General features: G+C 40.0%; 1 protein-coding gene across 2 annotated transcripts in view; it reads left to right on the forward strand.

The window, feature by feature from the left end:
* The first annotated feature begins 10,998 nt into the window (after positions 1-10,998).
* Positions 10,999-17,150, forward strand: part of LOC118415350 (S-adenosylmethionine sensor upstream of mTORC1-like) — a 37,639-nt gene continuing 31,487 nt past the window's right edge. Inside the window, exon 1 of one of the 2 annotated variants that reach the window (XM_035819890.1) lies at positions 10,999-11,402. In XM_035819890.1, coding sequence (XP_035675783.1) covers positions 11,225-11,402 — 178 coding nt within the window. In that variant the 5' untranslated portion in view covers positions 10,999-11,224. Of the gene's footprint in view, positions 11,403-11,547; positions 11,947-17,150 lie in introns of those variants that run through there. The other variant, XM_035819892.1, reaches the window with a different exon arrangement.

Raw genomic sequence — 17,150 nt, forward strand, 5'->3', positions numbered from 1 at the left:
TAATAAATGTCAAAACTCAATACTGAGATAATGTATTAACATCAAGTTTCAAGTTTATAACCTTTTTAACATAACCTAATTATTCCATAAACATTTGAGATTTGAGAGGACTGGAAAGAAATGTTGAAAGCTGTACAATAATGAAAAGTACATGTAAAGAAAGAAAGCATTCCAGACTTGTAATACCCACCTCTTGAACATAAAAACAACATGGACACTCAAATATAGAAAAATACACATTTCTATACAGTATATGAAATATTCTTCCTTGATTTGTGAAAACTGAAATCAATTCCATCATAAAAAATTTAAAACACCTACAACATTTTAAAGTAAATTCTCAGTCAATTAACTTTTTCTTGCTAGTTTTTTTTAAGGTGTCCACTGGATTGTTCCATTATATTCGTGGTATCGTAAAAGTGGTCTGTGATCACAAACATATCTCAACGCTAAAACATTTTGTGAATCTGGTGTTCCAGATTGCAACACAAATTATTTTTCAATAAAGCTTGAGAGATTAATTCAGTATATCAAAATAACGTCCCACGTAGAATCAAAGGCACCAATAACACTTCATGAATAATTCAATAACAATGCTTTACCGTTCAACTATAAGTTACCGGGGAAGCTACAATTTACTGTGAATTAAAATAGCTTGCTACGCCTCACAGGAAAAGGCATGTAGGCCCTGCTAAACAGGTTATGTAAGGTAAAGACAAGTAGCCACAAACGGTTCATTGACTTCTTGCGGCCCTAGGGCGACTAGAAAAGGGGAATAACCTTACTAACCTGGGACATGTTCAACTTGAAGTCATAAATGCATGGGACCAGTTGGCAACTTGTTGTGGGACCTCCTTTTTTCTTTCTCTTCTTCCCGTCGTCGTCTTTCTTTTCTTCTCAGCCCCTCTCTCTTGTTCTTGTTGTCCGTTGTCTTAAGTCTCTAGGTGTCAAGACTAAAGAAAGGACGCAGAATTGGAGGTTGTTATAACATAAGATGTACTTTTATGATGAGGATTTGGCAGTGATACAATGTTTCCAAAATGGATATAAAATTCCTAATACTAGTCATAGCAGTAAATCTAGACATGTTTGCAGTTTTATTTCATCAAGTATACTGAGAAAGAAAGAATGATTTATTGCACAACAAATGCATCAGTGACAATGTATGGCAATGTAGAGATAACAAAAGTTAGTCTAGTACTACACATATATTAGTATCATATATATTTTATTACAATAATTTTAGTTACTACAATACTAGTGGACTATATCAAGTGGGATCTATGGTAGTTATTCATTGAACATTTCTATCGCACTGCTACTCACTGTTGCTTGAACTACCGTAAATTTCAAAAAATTTTGTCCTATCCTAACGTAAAATAAGTGAAGTTACAGTATTTCTCAAAGCCATGAATTAGAATTATTGCCTTTTTCAGTGCATTTGTGATTTTCGCAAGTCTTATTTATTAATGATTCCCTCTCTCATAATAACGAAAATCTGTGAGTCCATAAAATTTGTGACAGAAAGTCATCAGTTTCTGTTTGGATGATTGAAAAACTGTCAGAAAACATTACCATCTTTCACCTGAGATAGATTTATAATATACTGTACTTAAATAAGTCACCAGATTTTTCTTCTGGAAAATTCTACATTGTGTATTACATAATTCTGTGAGAGCACCATGTAATTATAAGTTCTTGGTCACATAAACCATGACATTCTTAAAATTGGTTCAAAACTTTCCATCCTGCAATAAAATCTAATTCATTTTGCATGTTTTGTCTCTTTTCTCTGTTGTCAACTTCCTGTCTGAGAACTAAATTTGTACATCTGCATCTGCATAGGATACCCCCTTACTAAATTTGTACATGTATGTGGTGAAGCTACTAGTAGATTGGCCAAATTTTGTACCTTACTAGACTGCAGACATCTCACTTAAAAAGTGAAAGTAAAGTCTTCAATGGAGTGAGTGGTAAAAAGTGAAAGTGTGAAACCTAGGAAATGACATGATATGGCTGATTGACTCTCCATCCATCAACTTTCCACAATCAATTTTCCAGTGATCCTTGTCAACATCATACTCTTCATAGCTTGTTGTCTGGGACAATGCAGTTTAGCTTTATACTTCTTTATTACATTTGTAAAGTGTGGGCATCTGTTCTGATATTTCTGAGCATAATTGTATCATAAGATTGCAACACAGGATGCTGTATGTTTATGCATGCGAAAAGATGATGGGGAATATTTAGCGCGCTCGATGAATGCACAATTCGGGTGAGACATCTGAATTATTCACCGACTTTTTGAAAACTGTACAGATTTTATTCGGTTGCCATGTGTAAGTAAAAGAGATGCTAGCAGTCTAGCTTGGGCGCCGCCACCAAAGCACAAAAACACATCTGGCCCTGGGACGCCAAAACAAGAAAACAAAGCAACCGAGCCTGCCTCGGAGAATGGCTCCTTTCATTCCGGGTGACATCTGGCCTTTGCATACCAACCCTGGCTCCATTATGCCTCAGTAAACAACAACATAACAATAGGTAAACAAGCTGCACAAATGGAACCTAACAAAGACCCCGACAGCTGTATAGAATTTCGCTGGATACCCAGACCTGAGTTGCATACTAAACAGTGATCCTCTTTTCCTCTCCCAAACCAGGAACATTAGACGCATCCGAACCCCTTGTTTAGGGGACGTATGATTGAGGTAGACTCTGATATCTTTCGACTATAATTGGAACTAAATGATAACTGGACAGACAGGGAATTTGAACGGCCCAGTTGGTTAGTTACCGACGCTCCCAACTATACACACACACACAGACAAAACTGGCTGTGGGGTGCTGGCCCATGTTTGCTAAATAAAATAAACCAACTGCATGTGATTTGGGGCTGGGGGTGCGTGGGGGATAATATGATCCACCTTTCCTCCCAGACAGGGCCTATAGGGAGGTCCGCCCTGGGGTCAACCCCTCACACAGATGTCTGCACTTTCAGATGGTAATGTCGCCCTTTCCTTCACTTTCACTAGCCCCCACACAACCAAACCCCCATCCTATACCCAAAACATCCAGAATATCATATGATTGATACGGTTTCGACCGAATAGATACAAAAAGATGGAATTTTGAGCGCCCTCCATATGGAATCTCTCAAGCCTGCCCACCCCCGCCACTTGGTACAGCCCAGTGTTTATGAAAACCGACATGCCTATCCAAGGAAAAAATAACAACAACGACATATTTGTGTCGGCCCGAGAAAGAAGCCAGACTGGCCCACAGAATTAAACCTCAGACTGCCAGCATGCTCCGAGTTTTCGAATAACCGCAGACATTATTCAAACTAGCGGCTGCCGGGCCTCCGAATGGCGGTTTTGTATACCCAGTACACGTCCTCATTTCCTATGCAAATTATTTATGCCCACAAGAAATCCATTTTGCCACAAATAACAACAAAATACATTTCTTCTCACGGCTTTAGCGTGCACAGAGGTGGCATGGAGGGTAGTTCATAGGATAGTCTAAGAGTAGGAGAGGAATTTGGAGTAAATTCTTACCTCGTCGCGTCGTTTGGGGGACGACTTGGAGGCCCCAGCCGCCAATAAATTGTAGCTTTGAAGTACACATGCAATTGTGTACGGCAAAGCATGCAACAACGCACGATAAATACAAATATATCCATCCGCGGAGCGTCTGCCAACCCTTAGATCTACAAATCTCATCGTAAATCCGTCTAAATCCTCTAGATATGGTAGAAAATATCCGGAGAAATCCAACGGGGCCGTTGTATGCGTTATTTTGGGCGATTTTTGCCCAGAAAAGTGGGTTGAACTACTTTCCCTCGGATGGATACGTTGTTATTTTTAGAGGCAAAGGTCACGCCGCTGACGTCATACGCACCTGCTGTGTAAACAAAATACACAGCAAAATGCAAGAAAAATAAATATTGTCTGATTCAACGGTTTTGGGGCGAGCTGAGGGAGATGGATGACAGATTTTCAGTACTGGTGATGTGTCGGGCTGCAGGGGGAGGTTTTGGCGCGAAAGATTTGGGGGATACGTGCGGGGTCAAAAGCGTGGGGCCCCGAGAAACGTGTACCACATGAGAATAAAGACCGCCTCAGACTGACAAATTGTTTGCTAGATAAATATATCCCACCAATCGGCCGCTGGCTCGGTAAACACCAGACACGGCGGGATGGACTGGGACAAAAACCCAGCGGACGGATCGGGTTTGCTTTGCGTTCGCCATATAAGGCGCACATGTCAGCAGCCCTGGTTTTAATTATTAATCCTCGGCGCGAAAATGCCAATCACAGAAGAGCCTAGCTCGCGAAAAAAAAGGCACGAAGGCTAGAGGATTGTTGCTATTGCATCATTACGCGAGTAGATTTTGATATTTTGTCTAGAAAATTATGGTTCGTTACTAACAAATGGAATCAGTCAACGCCAGACGGTATGATATCTGTTATACCTTAATTATGCCGTCTGCGAATAAATACATGTTACGTAACCCCAAAGGACATGAGCGCATATATCATACCATATGATATGAGATACAAAAAATCCTCTTTTTACAACATTAATACTATTTCTACATCTTTTTTATTATCTCACAGCTCTTTACTTCATTCAATCGTCAAAGACTAAAACCAAAGCAGCAAATTACACAATGGAAGAAAATTAAGAAATTAACAAACATATTTCAAATGTCAAATTCAACAAAGGCAAAAGGAAAGCGCGTTACGTATAATGGGCATGTTTTACTTTAAAGTACTTTCACAACCGTTAATGCTTTTTTAGATTATTGTTTTGCTTTTGACAGTTCACTCACTATTTTACAGGTTTCGGGGCATATTATTGTTTTATACATAAGCAAGACACCTAGGGCCATGAATTTATTATAAGTAATGAAATAGATTGCTCCAATCCAATTCTTGTCGTTGTGCGGCTTATCTGTTGTGCCGAGGCGGCAGGAATGGATGATTCGCCGGCGCAGTGGCATCAGATAAACCGGTGCGATGCCACCCAGTGGAACTGTCTTTTTATTCCCAGGACCACTTTTTATTCGCTACGGTTAACGGAGGTCCCGGCCCGCTTCAAAGGGAGAAGTCTCGGCGGCTGGGTCCCGGGGGGAGGCCCGCCGTAAAATCACGTTGTAATGGGAATGACACCTGTTATCTAGAGGAAGATATGGAAAACCGGGGACGGACCGTTATATGTGGAGAGTAGGTTTGATAACCTACTCTTCAAGCATAGGTTATACGTTAGGTTCCGGCTGTTTTTTGACGTTCTTTAATGCGTTTTTATCGGGCTTTCTTTAGCGGCCGCGAGTCATCAACAAAACGGTACAAAATAAAAAGCCCGATAAAAAAAAACGCATAACCTCTGCTTGGAGCCTGTCAAGTTTTCTTTATGTCCGCAAACCAAACCTCTATCGGCAGACGCGAGCATAGCAGTAATTATCTGACTAGCGGGTCTAGAAAGTCCGAAAAAACGGATAGAAAAGACATCGAAATACAATTCGGATCTTAACTTCTGCTTAGAGAGTATGTATAACCAGTGCGCTACTCATACATGGGAGTTGAACACATACTACCATTTGACTAGGCCCCTGCCCTACTGTAGTGGCCCTGTGTGGCCCAAGGGTTATAGAAACTGAGATGGGCACAGCTCACAACTGGAGAGGATTTAGAAAAGAACATTCTTACATGATACACTTATGCGAAAGTTCATATTTCTATAGCATTTCTGTCAACTGTCAAATGAGTAACGTTAAATTCAAAATTATTTCTTAATTTTCACCATCCCGGATGCTATCGCACATGTAGTCACCTCCGTGAAAATGATGGTTGTTTTTTCGGTGTCTTAATTTGTCTATCTATCTATTTATTCATCTTTCTGTGCGTCCGTCTGTCTGTCTGTCGGCCTGTCTGGCAGTCTGCTTGTCTGTTCGTCTGTCTGTTTGTGTGTGTTTCCGAAGATGTTTGTCATCAAAAATAGTAAAGGGCCTATAGTATGGGTGGATTGTAATGATATTTGGTAGGTGTTAAAGAGAGACGAAGGTCAAGGTCGATTGTGTGTCCTTGCGGCTTGTTTTGGTATTGCAAGAGCACTTACATGTTCTTGTACATGTGCAAGGAAGGAAGGACAGAAGACCACAGAACCGAGAATGAGTCGGGCAAAAATGTGTGAGGTGTACAGACTGTTTTCCAGCTGCTCATTCGTTTGTTTATCTGCGTGTTTGTTTGTTTGCTTTAGGGGACGGCTTTGTGAAAAATGGGGTAAACATTCAGATAAAGATTAGGATTTTCCAACTCAGCACCTGCATCTGCCCATTTGTCCCGAACAAGTAACATTGCAGCGTTTTTAAGCTATTCCATTTCGTTATTTGCTTGTTTATTCTCTTGTTTGTTTCCTTTATGAGACTTTGAAACTTTATTTCCAATCACCTTGGACAGGACAGAAAATGTTATAAATGTGTCTTTCAACATCTGGCGTGGTAACGTCGTCCAGCTGCTCCTCTGTTGTTTGCTTCTTTGCTTACTTGTTTAGTTGTTTGTTTGCTCTGACAGGAATGGTTGTGTGTCAGCGAACGGAACAGGCCACCAGAAAATCAAACGTTGCCAATGAATCTGATTGGAGATTGTCCCGAGCGACCATTACACACTACAAAGGTTCAACATTATCTAGGTACAGATCCCATAATAAGTATCTAGGTAAAGGTCCCATAATAATCTGAATAGACTTGCACTCAACTATTTGACGTATTGGCACTTTTCAATTGGGAACGTGTTGTTACTACGGAAAATGAAAATTTAGCACCCGGTGAGGAGAAGATGAAAACATTGCACATGTATATGGGTGACCGTGTTGAAATTAGCAACGTCTTTTACGTCGCTGAAGGTTAGACATCAGGTAACAAGATATGCCAAAAAGCAGTTACTCAAGCAGCTGGATATATAGCACATGTCTTTTATTTGAGATCCCCTTTCGAAAGCATGGGTCCTCTGCATAAGGCTAGATGAATAATTTTGTCGAATGTTTATCAATATTTATGTTATCATTGAAAACCTCGGGTTAGTTTGTGAACCTTTTCCCAGCTCATGAGTAAAGAGCACGCATTTAACAATATCTAACATATTTTCTTTCATGGTACTTTAAATGCTACATTCCTTGTTTGTATTCATTCATTTATTTGTTATGCATCTATGGTTTGTTGTCGTACTGCATTTGATTTGATGCTATACTATTAGATAGCTTCATTTATGTTACAATAATTGCTATATTTTTACTTATCTATGATTGTTAATGTTTGCTTCCTAGTCAATTCTTCAATCGTTTTAGTAGAATCGCGTTTAGTACTAGTATTTGTTAGAGGGTGGGCTTGTATAGGCCTATTGAATATTATTATGCTTCTACCCCTTTCCCACACGGCATTTCTTATATATAACTTTACTTTCTGTATTTTCTTTTTACGCGCAAATAGATAAATAAAATCAAAATCAAACCAGTTTTGATGTTCACGCACAGGTCCGAAGTAGGTACCTGTGTGTCTGTACCTGTATTTGTACCTGCACCTGATATCACGTTTAGATACATACCCATAATTATACAAGTCCCAGGCGTTGTTGCAAACGGTGAAGCGTGAAGGACGATCCATCTGTACCTGCTCATGTCACAAATAGCGGGCTTATGGATTCATCTTGGGGCTGGAACAAAGTAATGCCCATGTCTCGTCATTAGATATTTCTAATTTCTAATTAGACGGCGTCGTGTGTGACGTAACTGGTAGAGCGTTCGGCTTGGAATCTAGAGGTCCCGAGTTCGAGAAACACCCGCGACGTTTCCAAGTGCCCTTGGGAAAGGCAACTAACACGACATCCTCACATCAATAAAATGGGTACCTGACTTCGATCGGGCAGGCAAAGGAAAAGACTATCTTTATCATATGTCCGTACTGTGTATATTACACTGTTAAAATAAGTTGAATTCAATGCCACATCCTCGTCCGTCAAAAATCAAGTAGAAAAAGATTTCTCAAGTTCGTCTTTATGTATCGGTGCAAACAGCACTGTACCCACCTGAGATGATTTGGGTTGTTGTAACGCGCTTGAGGCACCTTGAATACGCGTACGGGCCCCCCCCATTCCGAAAGAGTTTCATAGCAGCGAGGTTGGGGCAAAGAGTTAACGTTATACTGCTCTAAAGACAATTCAATGGCGTCTGTCATAAACAGTTAAGTTGGTTCAAGTGATACTGCGAAGTGGAAGTATTTCAATTAGAAATGCCCTGGCTGAATGAAACAGACTTTTAAAACAGTTGCCAGAATCTCTCCAAGGTTTTACACAAAACACGTATGATTGATAACGCTATTGCACATGTATATTCATTTACATTTACCATTACATCAAAGAATCCTCAAACGAAGATGTTAAAACACAACAATAATATATGTAGAAACATCAGATAGATATATGCACTAGGCATTTTGTACATGTTCAGCGGCTTTATCGCATCCGAATGTGTTTTCTCTTACACGTACATTAACTTAGGCTTCGGGCATACATTTGCTACATATTAAGTAAAGATATGAAATAAAGTTTAATTATGGTCTAGCAGGTACACATGGCTGAGAATGGACTATATTCTTAATATCTGCTTCAAGAAGACTCATATCAACCGAAACCACTGGAGATGCCGACATATCTGCCGCATAAAACAAAGTGACAGTACACTAGTACTTTTTGGACTCTCTGACATGCAATGATTAAACTAGGCAGTCGTCCTCAAAAATCGTTTAACTGGAGCATTTTATGTAACATTTGTATTTAATGATATCAGACAAGCCATTGCGCTATTTAAAAGAAGTGCCTTGATGTAAACGAACGAAGCATATTCACTGACTGGCCGATGATTCCCTGTACTTGGAACCTGTCAGTTCATAGCTACATGTGAACATTAAGAATTCAGCAATCTTCGTTTGATGTAAAAATAGGTAAGTGCTTAGTTGCGCTCGGACACGGCCCTCCAAATGACGTCTTTAGCTTGCGACGTTATCTTTTTCTTTCATTCAATCATTCATTCATTTATTGGTTTGCTGTTCAGGAAACGCAGTTTTGCCCAAAGGCATACCCTGCTGACAAAAACAATCCAAATGGAATTGAAGTCATGGCATGGAAAAAATAACAATATTCTGTGTTTTTTTGCCATAAAGCTAAAACAACATCAAGATAGGAACAATGAAATACACATTACAATGACTGATATCTTGAGTCAAGCCGTGAAGTGGTGAACAGTGGAAAACATGCAACTCAACTACTGCTGTTAATAAGTACGTCGCATGATGTCGCTTCAGTACTATTCGTGGTGACAAGTATCCTGATAATTATGGGCATGTTCGGAAAAGGTCATTTGAGGGCAATATCTAACGTTCCTCTCCAAGCAGAGGTTCGGCTTCGGCTGTTTTGACGGCCTTTTGTTTTGTACCATCATCCATACTTCAACCAGTTTTCGTCAGAGACTGCAAAATACTAGTAATCAAGTAACCACACTACTCTCCTCGACTCCACTGTTCTCTGCTCAAAATGTAAGACGCAAATTGCAAAAAAGCAAACATCGGAAAATGGATGCTAGATCTATTTTCAAACGAAATCGTCGAATTCTTAAGTCACAAAAGAAGATGTGAAAGGCAACAAATTATTTTCTTTTTCCATTCCAAGACACCATGCGAATGTTTGTGTCCATTGTTTAGAACTGATTTTAAAGTTTTGTAATTATATGTCTAGGACATTTGATACTTCAGAAATATTTGTAACACCGTTTCGACGTTATAAATATTTTCCTGGTCCTGTAAAACTTTGGAAATATTCATCGTGTGGACTTGGATACTTCTAATGGTTTCTTAATAATGATAACAGCATTCTACCATTATTTACCATTTTCTACCATTTTTTGTAAATGGTTCAGTGGGTTGGGAAGATAGCAATTCACACATTCTTGCGAAGTATGGTTGGGTGCCATGCAACAATGGCCCTCCACAAAGGATCCACCAGTGCCCAGCTGTGAAATCCAAAAATATACAGATACAACAATAGGGCTTACTTTTATGGGGGCAATAAACTAATTTAACCATTTGGCCAGGTTTACCATTTTTTATAAATATTTGTAAATGTGAAATAATCACACAGAGGTTTCACAATTATTCTAAATAAAGATATTTTCGTACCGTTACTTTCAAAATGTTTCTAAATTTTTCATAGGAATTCAAATATATAAGTACTTTCTCAGTCAATTTTTTTAAAACAATTAAATCATTGTGGCTCAGATATTCTTTTATTCAAAATAATTCAGACTGATTATAAATATCGCCTAAAAACCCTCATGGTGTCTTGGAATGGACTCTATGTCCCGTTTTATATATCATGTATTTAATATGCCTGACCACTTAGATGTAATAATAATGATTTCCATCGTTTTGCACGCTTGCATCAGTTTTGGGGTGCTTTCTTCTTTAATGTTCTTGTCCTTGTCATCCTGTCGGACGATCAGGGTGCACACAGAATGTAAAGGATATATCAGTGTGGCCTAATAAGAAATATGCGTCTTAAAAAGATTTGGTGTTTACAATTCTTGACATGTCAGAAATTATTGCCATATGGGAAATATGATTAACCGATAATTCTATCAATTTCCGATGATTTCTATTTCAGCGTGTAATATTTGTATGTGCGGCACAAATCGAGTCAACCTGAATTCAATTTATCCAATATCACTAATAATAATAATAATAAGGAGGAGGAGGTTAGAATAATCCTCAAGCAGATGTGGTGAAGAAAACATAGTAAACAATTGTCCACCCCAACATATGCATGAAATTGAATATCATAAATTGATCGTCCCCGTCTGGCCTAAGTGGACTATTCCAGAATCACTGTAGCCAACCAATGACGAGGAAACATTTGACTCCATCCCTCTCCGCCAATCACAGATCTTTAAACATCCAGTTGTGGCTGATGACATACTTGTCGTTTCGATGAAACTTTTGCAGGTTTGTAAAACATGTTTTTAAAAGAAGTATTGAAAAAGATCTTTAAAGGAAACACTCATTTGGTGAATTTGTGCATTTTTTTGGCCTTAAAACACTTCAAGACAGTTCACTTATATCAAACTTGTGCCGAAGAAAATAGATTCACGTGCTGAGTCGGTGTAGAAAGAAAGAAATATGGCGACCGGAGGAAAAAATATCCGGAGCGAGAGCAGGAAAGTTTCGGAGAGCTCCAGTAGCGAGCTTCGTCTTTCCACGTCTTCCTCGGACGGTAAAGATGATAAGGAAGTGAAGGAGAAGCTCTCCGGTGTCGTGAAAGGCGTCCACGCCAAGCTGAGGAGGAAATACCGCGAAGGTAAGATGGAAGGGGGCGGGGTAGGTAAGGGTGGGAGGGGGGCTTTCCTTACATAGCGAGAAAGCATGGCATACGAGCTTCCACACGTGATTCAGAGGAAGTGAATGTTTGCTTTCGTTCGACTTGATGAGGCGGTCAGGGACCACAGGAAGTCCCGTGCCCTTTCACACGCTTTGGGAAAGAGGTTCTGCTTTTTTCTCTCGGTCAATGGAAACTGCATAGCTTGACAGTTTTAGAGCGAAGTCTTCCGATCACTTGGCAACTTGTCTTCAGGAAGTTGTGCTCGTGACTTCTGTGCTGTGTTCGTGCAAGGAAGTTGGGTTCGTGTTTGGCTGACTTCTAACAGCCCTTCCAGTGGTCAGGCCCCTTAGTACAGGAGGAGATCGGGTCAGCCTAGGCCTCTGTTAGTGAGAGATTTTGTAACCTTCGCTGGTTTCGTGTGAGATATTTTTTCTTGGCCCACTGTGGATTGATCAAGGGTTTTGGGGAACATGGTGACTGATGGAAAAAAATGACGCCAACCACAACTTACCTGTATCTGAAGGTTTGTATGTACTCATTGTTTTATTTACTAGTTTGGCTGTTTGTGTACATGTCTGTCGTCGTTAATAGGTTTTAAAATCCTTCCCACACTTGTCAGTATATATGGCAGGGCCCATCTCTGTTCTATAGCCCTTGGGCCACACAGTTGTGCAAGTAGTCTGTGTAACGCAAACTCCGCCATCCGGAGCTTGTAGACGGCAATGTAGGACGGGCCTAAGAAGCGTGATTAAATCAGGCTATTGTGCAAGCACTCTAGCAGGGGGCTAGTCTTCTGGTAGTGGTGTGTGCTCAACTACGTTTACCATTCACATAAGACCTAAACCAAGAAAGCTGCATGTGACATTTTATTCAATTAAATGCAGGGGTTCAAACCTATAACCTCACAGTCACAATTTGTGATCTGTATGTCATTATACATTACCATTGCATTGGGTACATTTTTCAAGTCTTTAGCCCAGTAGATCATTGACATTTGACTGCCTTACTGCTTTAATGAGATTAAGAAGCAGAGGTTTGTATAAAAGATTAGGCATCATGTGTTTATATGTAGAATTTGCATTTACATCAACAGCATTCTGAAGAAGAAATGAAATAAAGAGTGCACAAGGCATGAGAAACATAGGGTGCTATTCTTTTGGAAAATTAAAGGAAAGACATTGGATGCCATTGTTCAGAGACTTGAAATTGTGTTGATTTAACATTTTATTCCAAGGATTTAGATAACTAAGAAAAGTAATTTATGAGAGAAAAAACATGTGCAGCAAATGACTAATACTGGCCAGTTAAGTCTACAATTCTCTAACTTATACGATGATGTATTCATTTGCTTTCAAACTCTATTTCTGGAGATAGGACATGCAAAGTTACACACATATAAATATAGGCATGGCATGGAAATATCTTACCAGGGTTGCTAGACAGCCCTATGGGCTGAAAATACATTCAATTTGCATAAACTCCTCCTAGATTGCAGAGATGTAAAGTGGACTAGGCAAACTTTAGTGGTTCTAGAGTGAAAGGAAATGAAAAAGAATAGAAAGATTGTTAGTTTATTAGATATCGTAGCGGCATTTTGTAAGAGAAATTACCACCAAAGCCTCTACAACACCCTATTGTAGTAGAAACATCTTATCATTCATCCCTCCGTCCATTCATCCATCCATACTCAGACAAGAACTAGGCACTACTTTACCCATTTCAGTGTAGTGTAGCCTTATTAAATCTCGCTTATAGCAGCCCGCCCAACATGCGTCAGCCGGAGGGGCCATTTACTGCCTGGACAGCAGAGTTTGTGTAGTTAGCATCCATTGCAGTCTTCGAAAGGGGCTGGTTTGCCGTGAACGGGGCTGGTTTGCCCCATTCATAGCAAACTCCCTTCGTCGGCAAACTCCCTTTCCCAGCACAAGAGAACGTTGAAAATCGCTAACCAACGCAACCCCCCCCCTCCAAAAAAAAAGCCTCGTGCAAAGACTGCAACGGAGGCTAAAGTGTAGTAATGACGCTGTGAACGTTTTAAGACTTACAGTACTCTATGAGGGGGGGTCAAACTTATACAAGGGTCCATGGAAATTTCCAGGATGTTCTGCCATGCTTTTAAATGCTTGGCTTGTACAAACATGCTGGTCTCAGCAGGGCAGGTTTGGAGTTGCACAATGGTTTCTTGTGACAGAGTTGTTTTACACTTGCTTGTGTAACCTAAGCCTAATCCCTGACATGGTCTGTGGTGGGGAAAGTGACAGGACTCGCTGGTAAAAGTACGCTGGTATCCAGCGAATACTTATAGCTCCAGAGTCTCTTCTGTCTCTCCCGAGTGTCTTCTCAGCAAACTTGCGGAGAGGGCAGAGAGACTTGGGAGCGAGAATGGGGCTGAAAACTACAGTAGGCTAATGTAACACTGCAAACATGATAAGGCCACTCATTTATCATTTTGCTGTTTGTGTGTATCTGGTGTGTGTGTGTGCTTATTAATTCCATCATTACTTGTCCATGGATCTGGATGATATTTGGTATGTTGCTACACTTTTGCCAAAATGAAGGATATGTTGATTATAGGCCCCCTACCAGCTCTTTGCAGTATTGCAACAAGGCTCCTGACTTTCAAAGGGTAGGTACAGTACATGTTAGGAACCCTAACGGCTTATTTCTGCCTTCAGGCTGAGGGGCTGTGTTTGTAATGAGGCATACACTGTTGGAATGCTGTACTATGTCAGCCATCTGATATGTCTGGCATTGGACTGGTGTAGTCAGTGAGAGAGTCAGAGCCATGAGACATCAGGGGTGTCCCAGTTGGCATTCCAGTTTATTGAACTGGTGACACTGCTGGGGGCATTTCTCAATTTCTGATCTAGGTCCAAAAAATCCTCAGGCCCCCAAAATGTGGGTCATATGTAACATTGTACAGTCAAACCTGTCCAAGACGACCACTTGGGGGACCGGGGAAAAGCGGTCGATTTGGACAGGTGGTCGCTGAGAAGAGTATCAACTCAAAACATGCCCGATGCAAAGTATAAATGGTTTCCGTTGTGTTAAATGGCAAATAGCAAGCACACTGCACGCACGCAAAGAAGCGAGGTCAAATATAACACGCACACTGTAAATTGTAAATCTAACCCCAAGTTTTTATCGAGCTGTTATACGATGCAGTGTTTTAAAACTCAATATTTGTACACTAACGTTTTAGACAGTATTAAAGGGAACTTTGATGCTGTCAGTTACCATACAGGCCTTTATGCGTCGCTGTGTTCTTGATCGCCGTATCTGAAATAACTACGGTGTACCTTTCGAATTCGATGCCCGGTACATCCCGATAGCGTACTTACCCACGGGTGAATGTACAGTACAGTTTGACAAAAGCACTCACACAGATCTTTCTTAAAACGTATGAGGCTATATATGTTTCAGCATTCGTTTACTTTATAATGATATAAAACTTCTATAACAACTAAATTCGTATTTTCTTACAACGAAATTTCCTCCCATATTACAGTAGACTGCCCCATTGACCCACCCATTGACCGCCGCCATCTTCATTCTAAACATAACATCGTAATGGCAGTCAAAATTTGACGCAAACTGGCCGATTTCGGCACAAAATCGCGCTAGTTATCATCAAAAATCGATGAAAACCTCAAGGTTGAAGATGACGCGGTCGTTAAGGGTCCCAATTTGGGCCGGTCGCGGTCACGTTGGCCAGGTGGTCGTTGAGAAAAGGTCGCTTAATGCTTATGTCAATGGGAAACAAGAGCTTTTGAAAAAAGCTGGTCTTTCGCTTACTTATATTGTGTAGGTAAAATTGTTACCAAATGAGTTTCAGAACATTTTCAATGGTATAAAAGCATAACAATACTAGAGTTCGGCGACCTCATACCTCCATGAAAATATAGAGCTTTCATAAATTTCATGCAAGTGACTAACACATTAACATAATTTATGCATGGTGTTGTTCATCATTGACTAACGTACACATGTCACAGTTACAAAGTTCCCATTATCAATCATAAAGTGGTTTTGCAATTTTTACATAAATTATGCAAATAAGTTTCTCATTACCATATTTGGTATCTGCTTATATTTCACCTATCATAATTAACATGTCTTACATGTATTGAGGTCCAGTTATTGAAAACAATGGAACTATACAATTTTCTCATTAATTATGCAAATTAAGTCCTCATTTGCATAACATGTATATCATTTTGAACATCTTTGTTTAAGCTACCTGCATGCCTAAAATGCAGGAAATCCGTCGTTCCTTTCTGCAGTTATCCTCTTTGGAGTGTTTTGACAAAAACACCCCTGTAGTTTCACAATTAAATGTTAGGGGGATGAAACTTGCTCCACTTTGTCATGACACCGAAAGCTATCTACCACCTAAATGTCAAGACCATAGCATGTCTGGAACAAGAGATACCTTAAAAAAAACCCACTATGATAGAATATTCTCATTAATTATGCAAATGTAGTCCTGTTTTGCATTATTAGTATCTTATCTTGTAAAACATTGTCTAAGGTACCTACATACCAAAAATGATGAAAATCTGTTGTTCCCTTCTTGAGTTATCGTCTTCAGAAGTTTTTGACAAAAATGCCTCTGCTTTCCCAGAACTAGACGCTAGGGGGCCCAAAGTCATGTCACTCATTCCTGAGCACAAGAGCTATCTAACACCCCAAAATCGTGACTATAGCTTGCTCAGAACACGAGATAGCAAACCCGAAAGTTGCGCTGCAGTACTAAGGGAAGCCGCTAGGGGGCCCAAAATCTAATCATTTCCAGCTTTCATCACACCCTACCATAACACCAAGTATGAAACCAATCCACCAAGTTGTTCTTGAGTTATCTTGTTTACACACACACACACAGACAAACACAGGGTAAACTAGAGACTAAGTTGGATTTTTGTCAAAGAAATAAGCCTACGTAGAAAAAAGTTTATTTCGACGTGACCATCTCGGCATAATGGTACATGCAGACAAATCAAGCCAAGCCTTCGTAAACAGATGAAAGTTTTTGTAGCCTTTTGATGCTTAGAAATGATTATCATCGGAACTTGTGACCAGTAGTAATTGACCGTCTAATTTTTGTTGGCAACTAGCGGCATTTACACGATGTTTCTATTTGATTGGCAAAGTTGCTGGAGACTCGCGCTGTGACCCAAGCTCAAAAAGTCAGATCGAGGAACAAAGGAAAATGGCGGCGCTGACTTTGTGTTCAGACAATTCTAACTGTATAAAAGACAAGAGACCCAAGCAAATGTCTGTCAGTTTTAACTCAGACGTATGATATCGAAGGCTTCGACTTCCGAGGGACAAGCATTGGCGTTGGTTATTCGGCGTTCCGAGAACGGCAAGTCTTCCCGTCAACTAGTGGCTGATTTCGGAGCAGGTGTCGGTCGGACTCAGATTCAATAAGTGTTAACTTAAGGCCACACCAATTTGATTTCTTGGTTCACGGATTCGCTCGCTCCTATTTTTTGGAGAAAAAAAATAAAACTTACCACTCAGCAAATTTTGACCATTAATGAAACCATTCACCAACTTTCTGGTGTAGCAAATTGGCCTTTATATTATAAGCTCTTTAAAGTGTGGGTACAGGTGCTGTTACTGTACAATAATGGTGTTTTTGTACTTTTTTCAAGCTGAAAACTTTTTTCTTTATGTTTTGGATTAGTCGTTACCTTTACCCCAACTATTTTACAATTCTTATTT

This window comes from Branchiostoma floridae, chromosome 5 (assembly GCF_000003815.2).
Source record: "Branchiostoma floridae strain S238N-H82 chromosome 5, Bfl_VNyyK, whole genome shotgun sequence".
Classification (NCBI taxonomy): Eukaryota; Metazoa; Chordata; class Leptocardii; order Amphioxiformes; family Branchiostomatidae; genus Branchiostoma; species Branchiostoma floridae.